General features: G+C 39.7%; 1 protein-coding gene across 9 annotated transcripts in view; it reads right to left on the reverse strand.

Moving 5' to 3' along the window:
* Window positions 1-498: 498 nt before the first annotated feature.
* The window catches only part of NHSL1 (NHS like 1), a 140,245-nt gene continuing 123,209 nt past the window's right edge, over window positions 499-17,534 (reverse strand). For 6 of the 9 annotated variants that reach the window (XM_033143878.1, XM_033143879.1, XM_033143882.1 and 3 more), the window contains 4 exons: window positions 15,068-15,199; window positions 6,835-10,206; window positions 6,205-6,334; window positions 499-2,677 (listed from right to left, as the gene is read on the reverse strand). In XM_033143878.1, the coding sequence (XP_032999769.1) occupies window positions 2,029-2,677; window positions 6,205-6,334; window positions 6,835-10,206; window positions 15,068-15,199 (4,283 nt within the window). In that variant the 3' untranslated portion in view covers window positions 499-2,028. Of the gene's footprint in view, window positions 2,678-5,748; window positions 5,801-6,204; window positions 6,335-6,834; window positions 10,207-15,067; window positions 15,200-17,534 lie in introns of all 9 variants that reach the window. The other 3 variants (XM_033143880.1, XM_033143883.1, XM_033143886.1) reach the window with 2 other exon arrangements.

A 17,534-nucleotide genomic window follows, 5' to 3' on the forward strand; every position in this document is an offset into this window, starting at 1 on the left:
AAATGCTTGTGTTGATGGAACAATGAGAAAAGTATGATGTTGAATTCCTCCCTGAGCAAGGAGAGCAGAAAAAAACGTATTGCTGTGCAGCTTAGGAAGCGGAGGCTCAGTCATGAAACTATATAGGGCATGATCCACTAAATCTAATAGCTGTGATCCAGTGGCCTCAGTTTACACACAGGAAGATACCATTCCTTTTTGAGAGAGTCTAAAATTGGCACTCCTAATGAGAAATGATCATATTTGCACAAAGAGCTTCTCTTGAATAGAAAACTGTGTTACGGGCTTTGGATTTTGACCAGCAGGCTCAGTCCCATCTATGCCTCCTTGTGGTTGATCAATTCTTACCCCCTTTAGTAAGACCATAAGCATGTGTTCAGACCTACCTATTCCTCATGTTCAAGCCTGCCACAAACCCTTGCTCTGCCAGGCTAGCGTTCAGCATAACGGCACCCCCAGATTTTCAAGTGTTGCATTATTAACTCTAGCCACAAGATGACAAATGGCAGCCTTGTTTATTGACGCAGTCACAGGATTGTCCCCATCCCCTTCTCGAGTTGAGTGAAGGCCCCTAAAATTTATAGAACTAACAAATAACAGAGATGGAGAGAAAAAGAGTCAAGTATTTTTCATCAAAATAAATTATCTACATAGAGGAAGGGTTTTTTTTCTTTAAAAAAACTAAAAATGTAAAAAGTCCAACACTGGTAGGGCAAAGGCTACCTCAAGAACTTATATTATGTACAAACATTATAAAAACAGAAGACTAGCAACTTATTCAAAATTCATTTTCCAAAAAACCCAACAATCCTGTGATCAAAATCACAGCTGGTATCAGTTATAATCTTTACAAATAAGAAAGTTATATATATATATATATATCTATATATTTAAACACACTGGTAAAGACTCAATAAAATTAAGCAAAGTCTCCTAAATTGTTAAGTTTATTTCCCCATATCAATGAGATGCTGACTGTAGACAAAAAAGTAAAACTAATTGTAGTGTATTCTTTGGTAACCAAAAGTTAGCAAGTGTTTCAACATTCCAAGTGATATGTTGCTTAAAAACTTTCCCATTTTGACAAATATAAGAAAAACTGGTAATTCCCAGTTTAATCGAAAAGAAAAGGGTACCATTTGCAGTTATATACTATAAGCTCTCAAATCGAGAAGTTAAAGGCCATTTGCTCATTATTATTATGCCTCACCCCATCCCAGATTTACCTACATCTTCTTTATAAATCGGCAGCCATTTGTTTTAGGTCTTCTATAGGACATCATAATTTCCATTCAAAGAAACAAATTCACCTATGAGCTTTTTCCCCCCTTAAGAACCCAATAGATGGACTGTAATATGCCCACACAGCAGTCACTTCTGTATTACAATAGTGCTTCTTTCCTGTTGCGTTTTTTAAAAAAACAGTAATTCAGAACCTGGTCAGCCTGTTTGCTATGCTATCATGACATGGTTAGACCAGCAGAGGACCCCCTACACCAACTAGAAGAAACAGTGGGACAACAGCCAACACAGCTAACTACTAGGCCAAATATTCTATCGTTCCCTGCTCAAAACAGATTACTACATTTCATAAATATAACACTTTGAAAGCTGCTGCCACCCTGTACCACAGAAGCTCCCCATTTTCTCTGTAGGCTTACTTTAATTTTCTACACTCTTAAAAAAAAATAAAAACACACAACCCAGAATCTGAAAATATTAGTTTCTTTTTCATCTAAAGGATTTTAATGCTTTAATGGACTGATCTGACTTAGTTCCATTTAAACTAAAAGTTGCATCGATTTAAACTAAAAGTCGCATCCCATTGAGCCACATAAGAGGTATCAATACTGTAGCATCAATTACCACATTCTAAATGCTTGGCGAAGTAAATTGTACTGATTAGGGCTTCCTGCTAAGTCTGGATCATTTCATATACCTTATGAAAGCTGTGACATCATAGTGCCTTCTTAATCCTCACCCTTTTTTCAGCTGATGGCATACATATTTCATTAAAATAATTTTGTATCAACCAGTTATCAAGTCTGGGTGAGTTGTACTGTTCTCACCGGAGCCCACATCTTCATTAATGTCCATTTCATCACTGTCAAACACATCAAATTGTTCCTCATCTAAAGACCTACAAGTTCTGCTTTCTGCAGGTTCAAATGGTTCCACATCTCCCTCGCTGATAACAGTCATAGGGCTACTCTGGATCCGGTTTCGAACATTGTATTTGCTACTTGCAGCAGATGGTGGGGTTCGAGACCTGCTGTACCTGGCGCTGGAAAAGGACAGACTTCTTGGCATCAGGCCTTCGCTTTTGGCCCATTCTTCCTGGGCCCGTCTGCTCTTGGTAGGAGAACTTGTGCTACTGTCAGTGGGGTCCCAGGAAGAATCTGCCTTGGCTCTTTGAAACCTTGGGTCTGTGTTTTTTAGCATCTCTGCTGCTGACATGCGAGAACTGGTATCTGAACGGCTCCCTTTTTTAAGCAGTAGTGCCTTGAAGTTGTCATTGCTGGTGCTACTTTTGCGAATATTTCTTTGAATTGATCCTGCCTGTTTAAGGGAAGCCAGATTTGGAGAAGCACCAGTGGGTGTAACAGGGGGTGATGGTGAATGATTTCTGGTATGATCATCCTCAGAGTCTTTGCGGCCAAGGACTTTCCTTTTGGATCTATGATTTTAATGTAGAAGAAAAACATAAAATCAGTATTAGCCTCTCACTTCAATGCTTTTCCTATTTCACATATGAATATTGTAACAAGCAAGCAGATGAATATAAGGTATTACAGGAATTAGTAGGAAGATACTGGAAACAGGAATGGTGATAGTCTGATAACAGGAGTCTTGTTCTGAACTATATTCTCCAGTATAGAACTGAATTAATCCAATTTACTTGCAAGTTACAATATTTCTTTTCTCATTAATATTTTGCAAAGCAAATATTTGAATCTTGCTAAATTGTATTTTCTTAATTAAAACAGCTTTCCAATATAGTAGCATCCTCCAAATTAATATATTCTAGCTACACTTGTCAAGGTGTTCCAAATGAAATTGCCAAAGGGAGTAAAATTAATGAAGCCTAAATGAAATCCACATGCTCTGTGGGGAGCTAGGAACATAACAAGCATTTTACTGTATCAAAAGTAATTAGCACATAGGACATACTATGAAGTTTCATCTAAAAGCAGTTGCATTGACCTGCAAAGAAGGGAAAGGACATCCCTTAAAAACAACAAATTAATTTGTATACAGGGGAAATCAGAAAGTGTATAGGATAAAACAAGGAGTTGGTAAGTGATTAACAAAGATGGTAAAGTACACGTGGTATTCCTTTCAAGTTAACACCAATCATATATTAATGCCGTCCAAACACTCCAACACATTTAAAAATGGTACTGATAACAAAATAATACCACTTTTGAAGAAAGCCTTATGTAGATTCACAGTTCAGAAGAAAAGACTGAGCAGTATGTTCACTTGTCTTGTCTCCAGGAAGAAACCTCAACCCAAGAGTCTTGGACTCTTGTGTGCCCCTTTGCCTATCCAGAGGGAGATCATAAATGGACTGGGATGTTCAATATTTATTTAAATACTATATATAACTGACTGTACAGTAAGTTTTTTTTTAAAAGGGGGGTGCAGAGATACTGCACACAAACAAATACTGGAAAAGTGGGTAAACACTTTCCTGGGTTAAAATAAACAGGCCTAAACTATTTGATGATACACATGGACATGCGTGCCTATACTGAAAATGAATTTCCAGCAAAGACTAGCATAGCAGTAGCCAAAATGCCCTCCAGATGTTGGAATCCAATTCCCATTATCCCTTATCATTGGCCATGTTGGATGGGGGATGCTATGTTCATTACCCCTGGTTGGGGTACCGATAAATCATTTTCAAACTGAAAATGGCCAAGCCAAAGCTGGGATTTCAAGAAAAATTAGGGGAAGGGAAGGACCACCTTCTCTGTGTTTATTTCAGTTCACTTAGAATAAGATCAGCTTGTCGGTTTGAGACCTCAAAAGGCCCACAGCTCAGTGATAGAGCATTTGCTTTGCATGCAGAAGGTCTCAGGTGCAAATCTTGGCATCTCCAGCTAGGCCTGAGAAGGACTTCTTACTGGAACCCTGGAGAGCCACTGCCAGAGTAGACAACACTGAGCTAGATGGAACAAATATCTGACTCTGTGTGAAGCGGCTTCCTATGTTCCTAAAATGCAGAAGAAAAACGAGAGCTATACGAATGTGTACTAGCAGATAAATTTGAAAATTTGGGGGTCAGCAGATGAAAGATATATAGTACTATATAACTAGTGAAAACATGTTTTCAGGACTTATTATTCTTATGTACATTTCACACAAAATACACACTTTGTATAATTGTGCAATACAGACCAAGCCCCTTGCGAAAAACAAAGAACACCATCCACAGAAAATTAGATGTCCTTAAACAGAATTGAAAACAATGGGACATAACTACATTATAAAATTATGCCCACGGTATTTTATTCTGATTCTCTCCAGTCATAATTGGAAGTTTCACACGACATTCACAGCTGAAGTTTGCACTGTGACACACAACAGCAAGAAAAGTAAACATCAACTTGTTGTGTTATCAGTTAATACATGCCGGTATCCATGGGATGTATCCTCACTCAGTATCTAATTTGAAGGTGGCTGTGCAATCACATCTCAGGTGTTTCCAGAGGATGTTTGCCAGTTTTGTAGTCAACATGCTCAGGGCTTATTTGCTCTCTTACAAGGAAGATTGGGGAGGAAGGTGAGAGAAGAATGTAAACACTCTTCCCCTACTCACAAATGCAATCTGTGTCTCACATATACACACTGCTCTTTTCCCACACAAAGATGAATGTTTCTGTGTATAATTGAATCCAAGAGTTATTTAGGTGTATCCATGGACTTGCCATGTGTGGCGGGAATTGTTACTTTTCTCTAAATATAGCAAACTCCTATGCCATATTGCAATTCACTTCCTTTCAGTGCCTTTTGGAACTAGTCAAGTGGTGTCTTCAGTCTTGGCTTATATATGTTTAGTAATGGGAAATATGTAGGGTAGTGGGAAACACATTACTCTGAAATGCACAATTGTTTGCCATGAAAGGATATCATCCTAGAAGCTAAACTTTTCTACCCTGCAATATTTAACACTACAATATATAAACTGTACAATATATAAACATGATCCAAAGTTCCCAACACAGAGCATTCCTCTACTCACATAACATAATGAGAACATATTTGTGCCATTTTCAATTACACTCCTCAAAGATGTTCCAATTCGTAGCAAAAAAAAAAAAAAATCACCACAAGGTGGAACCAGTAACACACATTAGATATTCCAAGTCAAGATAAGTCACTTTCTTTTTTAGGGCATTTCTTGCCTGCCCCTTCTAGCCAAAGGTATCTTCAAGTATTTTTTAAAAATGGGTTGCATTCTGAAGATCTGTAATCAAAGATATCGTCTAAAGAACCATAATTATTTGTAGAAAATCATTTGCATTTGTTTAGCCCTGTGAAATGTGTAAAATTTGCTCATCCGTTGAACTTCCTTCCTTTCTTTAACCAGGAGAGAATGATTGGGGTTAGTCTGTATTGCACATTCGAAATGACAAATCAGTGTGTCTCAGAAATAGCTCATCTTCAACTGGATTATGGCAATCTATAATCCAGCTACTGTCATATGTTTTGCCATATGACGGATTGATCATGTTTACTTGCCAGTTTAAGCCAAGCTTGCCATGAAGCATTAGAGTTGAGCCTCTGTCCCAAACTGCACCATATAATCAGCAGAGAAGAGGGGGGGAAAGAATGGAGGGTAGAGGAAATGAAAACAAAAGGATACACAAAGAAAGCAATAGTATATGTTAAATCAAGCAGATTTGAGAGAAACAGTACAATACAAAGGATCACTTGACATTCACAGAAGGGCCAGAGGCTGACAATTTTACCAAACTTGATTTTGCTGCCAGCAAAGTTTAGTTTCAGAATTAGTTTATTGCAAAGCAATGAAAGGTGCATATATGAATAATCTATTTTAACTACATATTACCAGAAACTAAAGTGAATTTATTTGAAAAATAAAATAATAATTAGCATTACATATTATGTAAGATATATTTAAAACTCTTAAGGGATAATGGATAAAGCAACACAAATAAGGCAATTAAACAATACCTGTGAATGGCTGCAAAAAGATCCTCAGTAGTCCTTGGTCTGGTTGGCACTGCCACCACCTCACTGTCTTCTCCATAACTAGGGCTTTGCAGTAAAAAGCTGTTTGCTGCATCTGATTCAAACCCCTCAGCTAAAATGCAGTAAGAAAATTATGTGGGATTATAAACTCACAATATCTGAAGAGTTAAGAGTTAAGTAGCCAACAGAGCAATAAAGAATGTAAATTTCCCTAAAAATACATGCTCCTGCCTTTTTACTGATGGCAACAACAAAATTATTTTGAGTAACTACATTCTGTGCAAAGCTATTTATTTGCTTACAAGGAACATAACACTGACATTTCTGGATTCCCTAATCCCCACCCCATGGCCATCATTATTGTCTCAGTTTAAAAATCAACACAACTGAGATTTGGTTGAGAAATCCCCCTTGACAACTGTTTCCCTTAAATAAAGAAGGGAGTGCAGATTCTTTACACACCATTAGCCCAAGTTCTATTATTTCCCTTAGGATCTGCATGCATTTGCACAGAGAGTTTTATACTGATGCCAATGCTGCAGCCCTCCCTATCCCACTCCTAAATAGGTCTAGTCACTAAATATACTGGATGAAAATAGAAAACAGACTTACCACTTTCATCCCCTTGAGATGCATGCCTGTCTCCTCTGGAGTCACTGTCTCCAATTCTGTTGGAACTGCTTCCTTCGCACAAGCAAGACTGCTCCTCCTGCTTGGGCTGCAGCGCAGAAACACTGACTTCCAGTGTCTCACAGGAGGTGGAACCTGCAGCTCCTCCTTCTGGAACCAGGCTGCCAGAGTCCATTTCATAGGAGCAGAGTCCATCTGTAGGATAATCCTCAGCCCGGCTGTACTGTGCAATGGCAGCATCCCCTGGAGCGATTCTGACTGTTTCACCCACTCCAGCTATTTTCTCTGCTGTAACATCAGGTTGTGGGGGTGGCACAATCAGGAACAGTTTGGGTTTCTTTGAAACAGGTGGTGGCTTCTTGTTTGGCGATACACCCTGAGGCTTGTTGAGACATCCTGGCTGTCCCTGAAAAGATGAGCTTGCAAGATCAGAGCAAAAACCCTGTGCTGCTTCTTCAACACTGGCTGGTGGTAAATCACTGGCAAAGGAATTAGCTAGACTGCCTGCATTTCCAGGCACTGTACCACTCATAGGTTCATAGTTACCACTGAGTCCTGGATAAGATCTCTGATTAGGACTGTAAACAAAGGTATTGTCAAAAGCACCATGGGGTTTCACTTCACCTTCTTCCAGGCTGTCGCTGCGTCCTACTGATACACCCGGTTTTATAGGCAGCTGTCCTGAAAGCACATCAGTTGATTTTTCCTGAGAATTCGTGTCAGAAGCAGATTCAACTGGCTGTTCAACCTCTGACACCACAGTTTTCTTCACAGACCTCAGCTGTACCATTTGCAGTGCTTGGGTGGTTACTAGAGGCATTGAAGGCCTGGCAGGATCCTCCTTTTTCAAGGATGCTCTCTTTATTGTACTGTGAGAAGAACCTTCCTGATTATATTTCTTGAAAGAACATGGTGCATTTTTATATGCACCTTTTGTGAGTTTGGGGTCCAAGGGGGGTGCTGGTGGAGGAACTGAAGAAGGGACAGGAGGTGGAAGAGGAGGAGATGGAACAGGAGGTGACGAGGGAAAGAAATGATCCAATGAAGGGTCTTGCGGTAGGTAATTAAACCATGGGATACTTTGAGAAAACGATATGTTTATAACCGCTTCTGGTGGAGGTGGTGGGAAGTTGGGAGATCCAGGGGGAGGCGGCAGATCCATAACATCTGTTGAGGGAGGTGGGGGTGGTGGAAGAAGGTACTCAGAAGAGTCTGGAGACGTAACCAGAGGGAAGCTTGGGCCAGAGTCAGATTTCTTTACACTCCCACTCCCTTCAGCAGATGTATTGGAAGAGAGAGATGTGGAGGAGGAAGACACTGAAACTGAAGACAGAAGGGATGACTTTCTTTCAGGCACTTTAGGTTTCATCTTGGGTTTCCCATTTCCTGTTGACACAGATTTCTGAATGACAGGCACTGGTGTAACTGCTGTGGGTGTGTTGGATTGGCTAGAATAACCACTAGATGGTGATGTAACCCTATGTGGCTTTTCTGGAGAAGTGGTCTTTGGTTTGGCCAACCCGCTGGGCACCTGCGGCGTAGAAGCCCTTGACCCATCGCTAAGGCGGCTGACGTTATAATCATTTAGCCTGGGTCCAGCATTAGCCGAATGAACTACTGGGGATTTCAGCTGATCCTCCGGCATCCCAGGATAATCACTGTAGTAGCCCCACTGGTCAGCATATTCTGACCTGATGCTGCTCGTCTCGCTCTGGGAGGGTGTGATAGTACAGATAGAGTACATGTTCAGGCCTGTTCCAGACATCATGCTGCTACTGGTGCTCACCGAGCTCTGACTACGAGAGCGCAGCACCCACGGGTCATCATAATCACTGCAGGGGCTTTGAGATGGTGAGCTGCCATTTTTGCACTTGAGGTTCAACTGTAGGGAGTGTTGGAGGCTAGCAATCAACATGTCATCCAATACCTGCCCATTGGACTGAGTTTTCTTCTTGGGGATCCTTCTAAGAGAGTCTGTCCGGGATGGCGGCAGAGGCGGTTTCTTTGCCTTTTTAAAGGATATGCTTCGTGAGAGGGATTTGTCACTGTAATTCGACAAGTCTCCCAGAGATTTCTTCTCAGTGCCATCAAACACATTAATGACACTGTGCCTGGGGTTTCCAAAGCCGTTATTGCTATTGCAGGTTTTGCCAGACTTGAGTCCCGAGTCCATGTGCATGGAAGTGTAATAACCATCATGGTCCACAGAATATAAAGAGCTTGAGTCTTCTTTGGCAGAGACTCTTTCAAGGCTGCTGGTACTCAAGTTGCTCACAGGAGTGGAGCAGCCTGGAGTGGCACAGTTTAGCTTGTGTAACAACACCTCTTCCTTTCCAGAGCGCTTCAAACCACAGTGCTCTGTGCTGTTCTGAACCTGGCTCTGTGTTCTGTCAACAGAGTAATTTGATTCACTCCTACTGTCACTGTCCTGAGAGTGGGTTGGAAAATTGAGATTATTCCTACTGCTGTAGGTCATAATTTGAGGGGCATTTTCCACAGCTCCTGCACCGCTGAGAGAGACTCCTGAATCTCCAAGACTGAGCACCGTTGCAGCATTCGATGAAACAGCAGTGTCTGAGGAACGTGAGTGATGTGTTGAACTGTTCTCACTCCAGGTCCCACTAGAGGAATGCTGTTGCTCTTTTGCGCCTACCATGCTGTTGACAACAAGATTGTCTCTAGGTTTTGTATATGAAGAAGGGTTGGTGATTTTACTATCCATCGCGCCCGCACTCTGTGTGGTGTGAATCACAATAACCTCTGAAGAGGATGATAGGGTCGCATTTGGTATAATGCTGGTTGAATACATACTATGTGGAGAGACCATGCATGCTAGACTTTCTGTTTGGTCACTCTCAGAGCCCTTTACCTCTTGGGACTTTGGCCTTTGAAGCATACCTGTCCTACCGTTGTTCCTCATGTGGTCTATGCTATCATCCACTTGCAGTTTGCTTATCTGGTGTGACAGTGTTCCACCTTCTGTTGACTTAGACAGGCTATGTCTACGTTCCAGGAACTGTAGGGAGACCCTTGCCCCAGACCGAGGTAGACTATGAAAACCCAGGTCACTGTTTAGGCGGGAGGCAAACACAACCCCAGCGGAGTCACTCATCACAGACATGTTTCCAGAAGAACTGGACAACTGTGACATCTGGGCTGCAATTCCTTGACCTTTCTGGGCACGTATTCGCCTCACTGAAGGTGGCACCACTTTGACTTCCTCTGTCTGGCAGCCGGAGTCCTTGGTGTCAGACTGCTGCATGGAAGAGTGATAGCTATCAAGCCTTCCTAGCGTGGAATAGTGGTCAGGGACGCATAATGAATGGCCACGGAAGTCGTTTTTACCAGTGCCAACTGTTGGAAGTTAAAATAAAACAATTATTATACACATCAAGATTTCACATTTAAGCTCCTGTGTTCATTAACAAAACATATATCAAAAAGTTGTTTCCTTGGATGTTTCAAATATGCTTCATTGTTTCAAATATAAATAAGAACCTGGGTCTGTTAAGAACCTGGGTCTGTTTACATTCAAACTAGAACTACTCTCCAGTCACATCACTCAGATAAAAAACAAACAAAAACCCAGATAGACAACAATAGCTGTTATTACCTAACCAACAGGCTAAAGGCAAACTGGGAACAATCAATACTATCCTACTAGGCTGCCTGCACACTTCACTTTAAATAATAGCAGCTTCAGCTATTGTTGCACTCAGCAGACCATAATTTAAGTCACAACGTACAGGAGCTTATTTATGTTACATATATATATAATATATTACCCTATCCCCAGTGTGAAAAATGACGAAAATAAAGAACAAGCAACGCTGATTGTTCTTTGCAAACTATGTCTTGACAGCTGCACCTTCCATTCAAAAGCACCATGGGATTCCAGGAAATTCAAACAATTCCACACAAACTCTTTTTCTATATTATTATCTACTTGAATCATGAAATGTTCATTTGTGGGACCTTGCACTATACTACAGAAGAAAAATAAAGTGCTAACAATTGCTTTTTAAAACCACTGACCTCTTTAAAGGAATAAATTGAAATATATTTAAACACATTAAATGAAGAAATTATAAAGGCCTGCCCAAATTTCTAAGAACTATTTCATCTATGTATTAATACTTAGCATAGCAACACCTACATTGTTCTTTGAGGAAGAACAAAAGGCAGGGAGAATAGTGTTGCTCACCTACTAAAGCAGAGTCTACTTCCTAATTAGGCAATGGCTTCTGTCTGCAATGCAGGTGGAGGGAGACTAAGCACAAGGCAAGGTACAGACAGAATTGCAAGAACAAATCCAACCCTCATTCTTTCAAGTTGACTAGTGACAGGAGGAGGACTTGCAAATCTAATATTAAATTAACAAAATTAGGGTTTGTCCACATTTGAGCATTATTTAGCTGTGAGTCCCCCATTCAAAGCAATCTACACTCACCCATATTTGAATTTTTATGGCTGTCCCTGCCTTCTGATTTGCTGATTTTATAATGCCCATTAACTACTGACAGGTACACTTCCTGTGTGTGTGGTTTGCTTTTCTAAATTCTCCACATTTTAAAAATGTGGGTTGCTTGCCGTTTTCTGGTTTCATGCAAATCTAAGTGGTTATGTCCAAAAGGGGACTTGTGGTTTGTTTTCCCCAAACAAGCCATGAGCCAAACCATGGCTTTAGCTCCCAGTAGCAAAACATCAGCAGGAACGGGGAAGGTGCAAGTTGACCAAGATTTTTGTCCTGTGCACCAGCATGCTATACACTAAATCTTAACTATGGTTTAAAATGATGAAAGAACCAGGTCAGTAATATCAGCTGAAGACTGCTTTTATTCCTGCCGAATAAAACAAGTTATTATAGAAACATGCCCTAGTACATACAAACAGTTCACGTGGAATGCTGATTTCATCATTGCCAATGGTGAACTGAGAGTCAACCCATTCTCTTGATGTTGTCCATTGCTGAAGGAGATAGGTAGTAGTGAGCTGTCTTTCAAGGAGTGTTGTTTGCCACCATTATTTTAATTTTTATTATTACCCCAACAAGCTTGAAAGTCACTGATTTGAAAGCACTTGAGATCACTTCACTGTATACTTAAATATATATCTGCACTGAAAATCTATTAAAATAGCATTTTCTTCTCTCCAAATTATGCTACAATAATGTAAAAAAGAGGTAGGGGAAAGTTTGGTATCTGAGATGCTGCAGGTCTGCCAATGAAAAATGCAGCCATTTTGGAATGCTTGCTTCTGAGCAGCTCTTGCGGGTTTTTTATGGCATGTCAGATAAGGAGCTCCCTTCCCAGAGCCTTTCAATTCTCTTAATTGTTGAATGCAAGTGGACTGTGAAGAGTAAGGTCATTCTTCCCCATAAAATTTAATAGCTGTTTAAGTCATATTCACTTCTTCTTTTTCTTGGCATACACCAAAACACTGGCATTGGAGAGAATGGAGGGTGGAGGGAAAGTTAAGGACAATGCCATTTATGAAACATTAACCTGCTTTCAAATAAAATCAAACCTTTACACATGTTTTTGTGCATTTTGCCTGCTTTTACAGTTTTCCAAAAAGCATAAACTGAAGCCCTGCTTCGGCAAAGTCAGTGTGGTTTTAGCTAGAACTTCAAGGCAGCTAGAATTTGACCTTTAGACTTTTTTTTCCTACCACAATGGGCTCAAGTGAGAAATTACATTATGTCCCTTCAATGCTGGCAAGCAGCCTGATAATTCTCAAAAGCAGAGTTTTATCAAAATGACTATAGGCACAAAGGCCAATCAAGTATGAAATATAGGACTTGTAAGAGACAGGTTTATTTATTCTATATTGATCAGCATGTGTCAATGTGAGCTGTAACTGAAAATGAACACCTTCTCTGGGTGATGTTCTAATGTAATCAGTTTCCTGAATATGATACAGATCAGATTTTTACAACAACAAAAGTTGTCAGTCCATAAATTGAGTTTCAGTTACTAAATTCCTAATTTATCGTTGTAACTACTGCTTAAATATGTACTTAAACTAATGTATTTATTTGTGGCACTTTTTCACTACTCTTCTTGAAGAGACTCAAAACACTTTAAAATATATATTGTAGCGTAATTTTTTTTTAAAAAAAAAAGCATTTCTGGCATAAATGGATACTTTTAATATTCTACTCATGTTTCTTTTATTCACAGCACTGTATGTAAAATCACGAGAACTTGTCAGGCGAATTGTGAATTTCATATTGACAGATTATGAAACCAGAAATTCATCTCAAATTCTTTAACAGAAAAATAAAATGCCAAATTATGTAAGATATTATTAATTAGGAAAGTATAATAAGATATCTATTGCTGTTTGCTAGCATTGAAGAGCAATGCTCCTCAAGAAGTAGTCAAATTGCAAACTGCCAGTTTCCCTTCAGTTCTCGGCTACAATACTGGGCCTTACCCTGCCCTTTAATGCTAGGGCAAGTAGCCCAAATAGTGTTGTGCTCCTTCCATGTCAAAGGATAGGAAAACACCATGGTAGATATCATTTACTTGCTTTAAATTACAGGATAAAGTCCAACAGTGCAGTCCATAATAGGCTACCAGGATCAGTGGGGATTCACCCACCCTCCCAGTACCCTTTAAAACAAGGAAATAAGTTACACTAGCCAGAAAAACTCAGCACAGAGCTATGATGGTTATATTGCAGACTGTCTCTTCTGAATGTGAGTAAGCAAGCATGCAAGCACAAGAGAGGGAACCAAGGGTGGTAGCTGCCAATATAATGGAGTTTGGGGTCAGGAAAAAGACTACTGGGTTCTTCACATACCAAAGGTCAGGTGGGTTGAGGTTTTAGAGGAGAAGCAGCAACCAGAGGTTTGCCTGCACTAATTTGTAGACCAATGGAGCTCACCTACACCAAAGCTACAAAAGGAACACAGGACATAATGGCTGGGGAAAAAATGTATAGGAAGTTCCTTTAAGTCCCACCCAATGGAACTGCCATCAAGTTGCATGCAACTGGCATGACTCCATGCCAAATGAGGGCAGAATTTCACCGGCACCATTGCAGACACCAACAAAGCTTCTAAGACATATGATGAACACTGTAACTTGCGCTATGCATGGGCTGTTCTGTATGTCAAGTAATTTCTGCATAGCAACTCAGTATGTCAGCACAAGCCTTCCTAAATGTGGGTTTGTGGTGCCATGGTGAAAAGTCAAAGCTTCCATGTTGGGAGATGGCCACAAATACATGGATTTCAAAACAGCCATGCCACAGCTACTTGAATATGCAAACTAAATGCCTCAAGCAGGATTACAGGGAGCCTAGAATGTCTACTAAGCATTCAAGTGAACAAGCAGGAAGATCATTGTCTCAAGTTGGCTATGAAGAGAATAAAAGCTATCTACACTTGGATTGCTTTTTTTGATGTTAGGAAAGAAAAAAAATTGAAGTGACAGAATACAGACAAGGCTCTAGCCTAAAAAGGGCCTTAGCTTATGCCCATTACATTCATGTTTGCCAAGAATGAATGGCTGGGGACGAAAGTTATTTATGGTTAAGTTCTTTGGTCAAACAAATGACAAACCCAGAAAACCTCAAATATGATAATTGCTGTAGTGAATATTTATGTTCCAAATATGGACTCTCCTATAGCATTTCACAAATGTTTGAGCCATTATCATTGAGACCGATAAGACTTATGATCAGATGGTAAGTGGGGGAGTTTTTAGTGAGATTCTGGATCCAATTTTAGACAGCAGTACTCCAGGGGTCCTTTACCTTTTTACTCCTCCTAGTAAAATCCAATCTTCAGTGAAGAATGAAGGAAATGTGAGACTGACATGCTCAAATTTAATTGTAAGATATATCTTTAAGACCAAAAGGGAATAAAAACAACTGAAAACAACTCTAAAAATTCTTACAGATTTTTACTGTCCCAGTACATAATTTCAGAAAATTGCAGCTTTGCATGGCATTCAGTAAATTCAGTTTGTTTGTTTGTTTGTTTGTTTTTTAAAAAGACAGAACTTTAATTTCCAGGTGGGCAAAGTGATCGGTTTAAGCATACACTATTTATTCTTTCCTAGTGGTCAGGCATATATTCATTTTAACGTTTAATAGGCTATCAGACTGTATTGACTTCATGAGCGTGGGGTAAATGTTATGAGTTTAGTCACAGTAAGCAAGATAATTATTAATTGAAATGGAATACAGTTCTGATGAGCCATACCTAGCTCTCTTTGGATGTTGTCAGGGACTCCTGTAATAGTCTTTCTCCTTTTCACTTTCTTCGGCCGCCTTACCACAGTATCTGTGTAAATTAGAGACCTCCGTATGCTGGCTTGGCGGTCAAAATTCTCCCCTGATGTACAGTAGAACAAGCAAAGCACCATTACTTTAAGCACGCTGACATCATGCACTTTCTTCCACTTGCTTATTATAGAAATGAAGAAAAGGCATTAATATATGATGTTAGCTCAGTCATACAGAGTGGATATACATAGAAGGAAAAGATACAGCATACTGTCACTTTAAGGCTTTAAAATGGAAGGCATTACATGCTCCTATCAAATACATTTGTCTCATCAGACCAAATCTTCATCTAATCTAAACATATCTGTGAGCCATTAATGTCAACGTTGGACATTTATAGTTACATTATGTCCCAGCTTACCTTCTTATGAACTTTGAGGAATGGGGAGAAAGAATTTATGCTCTTGTTTTTGAGAAATGTAATGAATAAGCATTTCTTCATTTTCTTATGGCATGGCATGGCTAATGACTTCAACTACAATCCTAAATATGCTTAATTGGAGGTTTAATTTAAATTAATGGACATGAGGCAGATATGAAGCTAATGGAAGTGGATGTAAGGTGTGGAGGTCAGTTTGGATAAGTGGGTTCCTGGAATGATGTCAGAGGTTTGAGGCCTCATTGCTTATTTATTTACTTAAGAATTATATATCACTATTCATAAAAACTAAGGGACTCAGGTGGCGCTGTGGGTTAAACCACAGAGCCTAGGGCTTGCCGATCAGAAGGTTGGCGGTTCGAATCCCTGCCATGGGGTGAGCTCCCATTGCTCGGTCCCAGCTCCTGCCCACCTAGCAGTTCGAAAGCACGTCAAAGTGCAAGTAGATAAATAGGGACCGCTCCAGCAGGAAGGTAAACGGCGTTTCCGTGCGCTGCTCTGGTTTGCCAGAAGCGGCTTTGTCATGTTGGCCACATGACCCGGAAGCTGTCTGCGGACAAACGCCGGCTCCCTCGGCCTATAGAGCGAGATGAGCGCTGCAGCCCCAGAGTCGGACACGACTGGACCTGACGGTCAAGGGTCCCTTTACCTTTTATTCATAAAAAAACATCAGAACTATTACAAAGATATTTTCTGAGGGACTTTTTTCACTGTTGTAAGCTGTTAATTTGGAAAATGACAAATCATTTAATATTTAAATATATTTTCTTAATTGACTGCATAAGCTTGGTAGTATAGAAAAGTTTTCAGGAGGTGTTTCAAAAGTTAAAATAGAATATGCCTGATGAACCTCTACCGGCAGAACTGGGATGACAACACAAAAGGTTTGGTTTCTTGCTGCTGTTAAGCAGCAGGGTGGACATACACTAAGAGCATACCTAGACTGCCTCTTTTGTTCAACACCAAATGCAGGCCCTTATATGTGTGTTTTAGTTTTTTGAAACTCCCACACTCTAAGCATTAGTAAAGTAAGATGATACCTCTGCATCCAAAACTTTTTATACTGACAGTCATAAGAAATCTGGCTACTTTCCCCTGCATTTGAAACTTCAGAGGAACTGATTGCCGATTAGTTATTATATTACAACAATGAAGAGTTTAATAATATCTCAATGTCTTATGTAGTTTTAAAATCAACAAACAACTTGAATTGAAACAGTGTTTCAGTAAGCGCTGTTGTATTTTGCAGTGAATTTATGTTATAATGTTAGCATCATTATTACTGAATTCCTATTCTTCTGTTGCTGTTCTGTGTTGTGAACATTCTTGGGCACATTTGGAACAGTGGGATAAAAATTAAAATAAACATGGCTAAGTCTAGACAATGTTCTGACTTTCAAGTTGGCCAAAATTTAATGTCTGTTACCTCTGAAAATTTACTATATTTAAAAATGACATTATATGGGGGGGGGGAGAGAAAGAGACGCAGAGAGACAGATAAAGATGGAAACAGCTCCATCATACTGTGAAACCCTGACAGGGGTCTCACTGTCTCTTTTTGGTTGGTTCCAAAGAGCCATGCCAAATGCCTGTAACATTTATTGAACATAAATTCTCTATATAGACTTCAGTGTCACAGAATAGCACTCTGGATATATTTAATCTTAAAAGTAATTTTGGCATGTAAACAGTATATGAATTAATAATAATAATAATAATAATAATAATAATAATAATAATAATAATAATAATCTATCATTGGTTGATACTACATTTTCTCAATTGACTGAACCCATCTGGACGCCAACAAAAATAAAAGTTTATGCGGTGCATGCAAAACAAGAAAGCCTTATAGTTGACCATTTGCTGTATCGTAACTGGACCCAGAAGCACTTCTACAGGTTGAACAGCTTCAAACAAATTCACTTCTTTCAATGAATTAATAACCTGGCCATTTCCATTTGTTTAAAATTGATATCTCGCTTCCTCTGCCATTTAAGATGCT

The sequence above is a fragment of the Lacerta agilis genome, chromosome 3, assembly GCF_009819535.1.
Source record: "Lacerta agilis isolate rLacAgi1 chromosome 3, rLacAgi1.pri, whole genome shotgun sequence".
NCBI classification, from domain to species: domain Eukaryota; kingdom Metazoa; phylum Chordata; class Lepidosauria; order Squamata; family Lacertidae; genus Lacerta; species Lacerta agilis.